General features: G+C 39.7%; 2 protein-coding genes across 2 annotated transcripts; one reads left to right on the top strand and one right to left on the bottom strand.

Moving 5' to 3' along the window:
• The first annotated feature begins 544 nt into the window (after positions 1–544).
• On the top strand, positions 545–2,091 carry LOC142552604 (putative galacturonosyltransferase-like 9). The gene has a single exon (XM_075662310.1). It carries the CDS (start codon positions 756–758, stop codon positions 1,923–1,925), a length of 1,170 nt encoding a protein of 389 aa, XP_075518425.1. The 5' UTR covers positions 545–755; the 3' UTR covers positions 1,926–2,091.
• A 291-nt stretch (positions 2,092–2,382) lies between these two features.
• On the bottom strand, positions 2,383–3,249 carry LOC142554361 (germin-like protein subfamily 1 member 1). Its single transcript, XM_075665032.1, has one exon. The coding sequence runs from the start codon at positions 3,208–3,210 to the stop codon at positions 2,548–2,550; it is 663 nt and encodes a 220-aa protein (XP_075521147.1). The 5' UTR covers positions 3,211–3,249; the 3' UTR covers positions 2,383–2,547.
• Positions 3,250–6,312: the final 3,063 nt, after the last annotated feature.

Raw genomic sequence — 6,312 nt, 5'->3', positions numbered from 1 at the left:
CAATTAATTTTTATACTAACGTGGAGATAGTTTTAATAAAATATCAGTTTAATTAACTTTATTTGAATTAATTATTTAATTAGATTAAATTATTTGTTCTAATAATAAAAGTATTTTTTATTAAATTTAAGTGTCAGATTTTTTCTTCATAATTAATTTATGGATAAATAATTATAGAATAAAATAATATGAAATATTTTAAGAACATTTTTTTTAGAGTTGAGCTTAGAATTGATAGATAGAATAACTACTTTGTATTTAATGAAAAAAAAAATGTATTATAATTTTGAAGTTAAAATTACAGCGAGATAACACAATAAGAGTGAGATGCCGTTGCGCGCTTTTGCAGTTTGCTCCAAATTAACTCATATCAATAAGCATTCCAATTTAAAATATAATAAACAATTGTCTCTAATTTCAGTAAAATACATGAAAAAGAAAATAAAATTATTGGATTAGCAATTTAATCTCCTTTCATTATGCTGAAGAAAATAAAATTGATAACTTTAAAGCTATACGTATTTTTGGCAAATTCGCCATGAGCATCTCATGTAGGTAGAAATGTAATGCGTTTGGTTTCGTTTGAAATTTACTCTCTAACTAATCACAATTACGGGGATATACCTTCTACTCTCTCGTTTTCTTCTTTGAAAAGCTCTCCTCCCAGGCTGTCAAGTCAGTATTGCAGTTTTAATTGAATTTTTACTGCACAAGATCCCATTCAAAAGCCATTCTTCTCAGGAACCCTGGGAAAAATGGCCGTTTCAAGATATTGCACTTCAGTTTTAGGCGTAAGATTTCTGATCTTGTTTCTTTGCTGCCCATCGATGTGTCTCGGTATTCGTTTCTTACCCAACGGTGCTTCAGCGGAACAGGGTTTCAACGGCATTAATTACTTATTCTCCGAGGCCCCGGAGTACCGCAACGGCGTCAACTGCCGTTCAACGGCATCGTCTTCCGAGGGATTATCACACTGCGATGTGTCTTTGGTTCACGTGGCGATGACCCTTGACTCCGAGTACCTCCGTGGTTCAATGGCGGCGGTGCACTCAGTCCTCCGCCACGCATCGTGCCCAGAGCAAATCTTCTTTCACTTCATCGCCGCCGAATTTGACCAGGCCAGTCCTCGGGTACTTACCCGACTCGTTCGATCCACATTCCCCTCGCTCAACTTTAAAGTGTACATTTTCCGAGAAGACACAGTCATAAACCTCATCTCCCCATCCATACGCTCAGCTTTGGAGAACCCGTTAAACTACGCCAGAAGCTATCTGGGGAACATTCTTGACCCGTGTGTCAAACGGGTCATCTATCTTGACTCCGATCTAGTACTGGTTGACGATATCCACAAACTCTGGGAGGTCAACATACCAGAAAAGAAGGTGATCGGAGCGCCGGAATACTGCCACGCGAACTTCACTAAGTACTTCACACGTGCTTTCTGGTCCGACCCGGTTCTGAGCCGCGTATTCGGGTCAAGAAACCCGTGCTATTTCAATACGGGTGTTATGGTGATGGATTTGGACAAGTGGAGGCAGGGTAAGCACGAGAAGAACATCGAGAATTGGATGGAACTGCAGAGAAGGCACCGGATATACGAATTGGGTTCGTTGCCTCCGTTTTTACTCGTATTCGGTGGGAACGTGGAGTCCATTGATCACAGGTGGAACCAGCACGGGTTAGGTGGTGACAACGTGGCGGGATCCTGTAGGGCGCTGCATCCTGGTGCAGTGAGCCTGCTGCACTGGAGTGGGATGGGGAAACCTTGGGTTAGGCTTGATGAGAGGAGGCCTTGTCCATTGGATTATCTTTGGGAGCCTTATGATTTGTACAAGCCTGATCAGCTGAGGGTACAACCTGGTGTGCAGCATCGACACTTTGCCTCATATGCAAATGTTATTGGATTTTCTGGTTATTTGTTTTGAAAGTGTTTTTTGTATTGATTCTTTAATAGGTTTGAAATTACAAAAAAAAAAAAAAAAATTGGATTTGGGCAACGTGTAACCTTACATTTTTCTTTCTTTGACTTGTTTGTACATTTTGATTTGTTAAATTTGGTAAAGCAATTTAGTTACGAGATTGTTGTTTCCGTTTTTTTGAGGGAAGACAAAAATTCTGGGGTTTAGCTTGGTGTAATTTGTGAAGGGACTTGATTATTTATTTACTTACCCAAATAATTAAATATGGCATTTTAAATGTAGTGATGTAATTAATACGGATAGTTGGCAGTGTATATACTAAATACATAGAAAAAGAAATGGTGAATTAGTTTAACAATGATTTAAATATATATCAACGTCTTTACTTTAATATTTTATGCTATTAATTTCGATTGAACTCTATAGATAAGCCATCACCGGTAAGTTCAAACAAAACGAGACCTTCACCATTTCATTTCACAAACACATGATGTTTCCCACTCAATGAAAATTACATAACAATCATTAATGCAAATTTTATTATTTTCTAATACGTACATAACACGTACGTGCATGAAAGCATCCAATTAATGAAAAAAATTCCCAGAAAGATGTAATAAAGAAATGTTCATCCTCCGAGGTTCTTTCTGATTCTAACGACATCTTGACCATTCACCTTAAACCCTTTCTTCAAAACTTCATCCGGCATGAGGGGTTTCGACGTAAATGTGGCTATCGATGAAATTTGTGCCCCTGGATTCTGACTACTTAATCCGGACATGGTAAATGCTGGGTTCACAAAGTCAAGGTTATACAAAAAATGAATTAGGCCTCTTGGAAAGACAAAACAATCACCAGGTCGTAATCGTTGAGTATAAAGACGATCGTTCGTATCAACAAAGCCAACTAAAAGTGAACCCTCGAGTAGAATGGTGACCTCTGATGCTCGAGGGTGAGAATGAGGCGGCACGAGACCGTTACTCGCTATGTCGATTCGTGCCATGACCAAGCCAAGAGTGTTGAGACCGGGTAAGCTATTAGCGTTAGTGAGGGTAATGTTGAATCCAAATTGGTTCATATCACCTGGCTTGGATAACGCAGATGTAGCGAAATGGGAAGCCAATGTTTGGTCTGGGTTTATGCATGGGACGCCATTGGAGAAGAAATTTTGAGTGTTTTTTGAATCCGCAACACAATAGTCATGAAGTGGATCTAGATCAGATTTTATAAAAACAGTGTTATAAGATAGAGCCAAGATAAGTTTGAAAAGCGAAATATAGTTGATTTTCATGCTAACTTTGTTGGGAGAGCAGAAAATTTTTAGTGGATTTTCATGTGGTAGGTAAGACTTCATGGTTATGATTGTAGTTTATATCGAAAAAGTTGAGTAGCTTCAGAGCATCGGAGGAGGATGCAAGAAGGCAAGTCACGGTGGATTGAAAGTGAAACAAACGGCATACGCCTAAAAAATGGGAAGTTAGGTGGACTACGATTATTTTTCATTTCGAGTGTCTACGTCATAATCCGGCCTAAAAATTATTTGGTACTACGAGGTGTTAAATTATTTATTTTTTTAGACATCCAAAAAACTCGTCGGGTTAACTCTTGTGCTAGTCGCTTGTAATGAAGAGCTGGTCTCGAGAATGAGATTGAATGTAGAACATTTGGGGCTGATGGTTAAGGTCGGGATAAGATAAATACGAGGATAAAGTTTTCGCAACCGGAGCTGTATCTTGTCTCGGGACACTTTCTCTGAAACTTGTTATCGAGCAATGTTAAGGTGCATGTCAAGATACTTATGTGTCGTTTATTGTCAATCAAAAATATTAGTCAATCCATTTTTTTTATTTTTCGTTTATTAGAAAGAAAAACTAGTCAATCTTCTTAGAATGCCCATGTTACCGAAAAAGAAAATTATATTTTTGTTGGGGTAATTTGCACTTTTTCTATTTTTGATTTAGGTTAAAAATGATTTTGCATTTTCTGTCACGTAATTTGTTCATTTTTAGTTCATTTAATTAACGATGGATTCTATTTTTACTCCTTTAACTTTCATGTTTTTTTTTTCTCATTTTCATCTTTTTTTGTTTTTTATCAAAGTTCATCAGTCATAAATTACTTATGCGGTGAATGTGGATGTTGACAGTGAATTTCTCGAACAAAGTTCATGTATGTGTCATAGTTTTTTTAGAATATTATTTGAAAAAATAACATGATTGACTTTGTTCAAAAAGATAACCGAAAATGAAAAAATATACACAAATTACACCATTAAAAATGCAAATTCAGCTTAAATTTAAATGAAAATTAATATTTATTTCAACCTTGTAAACGTTATTTTTCAATTAGTCACTCCAACCAATTATATTCCCTTGTCCACACGTGCCCCACACACTCCATTATTGATATCTAAGATCTGGCACGCGCCAAACCATTTTCTAATTTTCAGTTTCTCTCCACTCCACTCTTTACTGCAGTGGGCCTTCAGTTCCAGCCTCTCTCTCTTCACTTTTCAGTGTCAAATCATCGTTTCAACTTATTTTCTTAATATTTCTTTAGGTACCTGATGATACCCTATAAGAAACCGGATATTTTTCTCCTCTTTCCGGGCAGTCATCACAGCTCGGGCTCTCATCCGAATACTCGGGTAATCGACTATCCGGGATACCTCGAGAATTGAACCACACTTGAGTATGATTGATACAGGCAGTCTAATCTGTCAGAACAACTTGGGCTTGGATTGTCCTAGAAGCCATCAGAAGCTATAAGTATGAGTAGCCGACTTGCCATACTTAGTAGGTGGCACGGGAATCGAGGTACCTTCCCCATTTCTTTACTATAAATAGCAAGTATTAATGTCATTAAACGATTCTGAAATCTTTGAACTCAAAACATTACAAATATTTTCTCTAAAATATTGCTTGTATTCATCTTCAACCTGCTGACTTTAGCATCGGAGTGGGTACGCCGGACACCCCTCTGGCGTCCATTCACGAGTTTCTTTCATTGTTTGCAGGTGTTAATCACATCCATTACCTTCACTCAAATTCCCCAACACTATAAATTATTGATTTGATCCGTTTGAGCTCCTAACCCGGCTCATCCATCTCAGCGAGATCACATCATTGACGCCGTCTGTGGGAATACTTGAGTTCAAGACGTTGATATGGCTCGTACGAGAAGAACCAACCAAGATAATTCTCGGGCCCAGGAAGATGGAGGGCAGACCTCCAGACAAGTTGGTGTTAATAACACCGGGCCAAATCTCATTACCATGACCCCGGAAGAATTGAAAAAAATGATATCCGATGCAGTGAAGCAAGCTATGACCAGGAAAGAAGTTTCTCAGCATGTTACATCGCCCGAAAATAGACAAGAGCGTGAGCAGGAGCAAGAGCAGGAGTTGGGGGAGGAGGAGGAGAGACAAGAGGCTGAGGAGTCCAGTGCCGGGTCCAAATCTCCAACCGTGGCAGAAGAGTTGCTGGAGCTGAGGCAGAAGATGAAGGTCCTGGAAGGACAATTGGAGAACCGGAGCACTTCCCGGGCAATCACTAGAGGATGCCCATTTGCTGACATTATTGTCCGGGAACCCCTGCCTGAAAATTTCAAGTCTGCCAAAATAAAAGACTATGATGGCAACGCAGACCCTGAGGAACACTTGGCCAGATTTGAGAACATGGCCATACTGCACTGTTACACTGATAGAATAAAAGTATAAAGTGTTCCTAAAAACATTGGTAGATTCGGCTCAGAGATGGTTTGAGGGTTTGGCCCCCCAGAGTATTAGTTCTTTCAAAAATTTCCAGAAGTTATTCTCGCACCATTTCAGCAGCAGCAAAAAGTACAAGAAGACTGCTTTCAGTCTTTTCGAAGTCAAGCAGAGCCCGGAGGAAAGTTTAAGGGCTTATATCCGAAGATTCAACAGAGTGGCTCTGGATGTCCCCACTTGTGCCACTGAGACAAAGACTACCGCATTTACCCGGGGCTTAAGGGAGGGTGAGTTTTTCAAATCACTGACCAAGAAGGTGCCCGGCGATTTCGAGGACTTATTATTGCGGGCAGAGAAGTACATCAATATGGAAGAGGCTCAGAAGCAGAAGAGGGAGGCTGTAAAAAAGGAGAGAGGAGACCGGGTATCTAAGCCCGAGGAGAGGGGACATAAGAGGGGTAATCTAGGGCACTTTTCTCAGCACGTGCCTCTGAAGATGGCCCGGGAAAGAGAAGTACAAGAATGCAGTAGGGACCTGGCCCCGGACCATCAATTATCCTTGCCAGAGAAGAGAGGATTTTGCACTTTCCACAAAGTGTGTTATCATAACACCGAAGATTGCAAAACATTGAAAGGAAATTATGCCTTACCTTCCATCCCGGGACCCAGTCCCAATAACCAGAG

This window comes from Primulina tabacum, chromosome 8 (genome assembly GCF_025594145.1).
Source record: "Primulina tabacum isolate GXHZ01 chromosome 8, ASM2559414v2, whole genome shotgun sequence".
Taxonomy (NCBI): Eukaryota; Viridiplantae; Streptophyta; class Magnoliopsida; order Lamiales; family Gesneriaceae; genus Primulina; species Primulina tabacum.
Note: the sequence above shows the minus strand (reverse complement) of the source record. Positions and strands in the feature narration are given on the sequence as shown.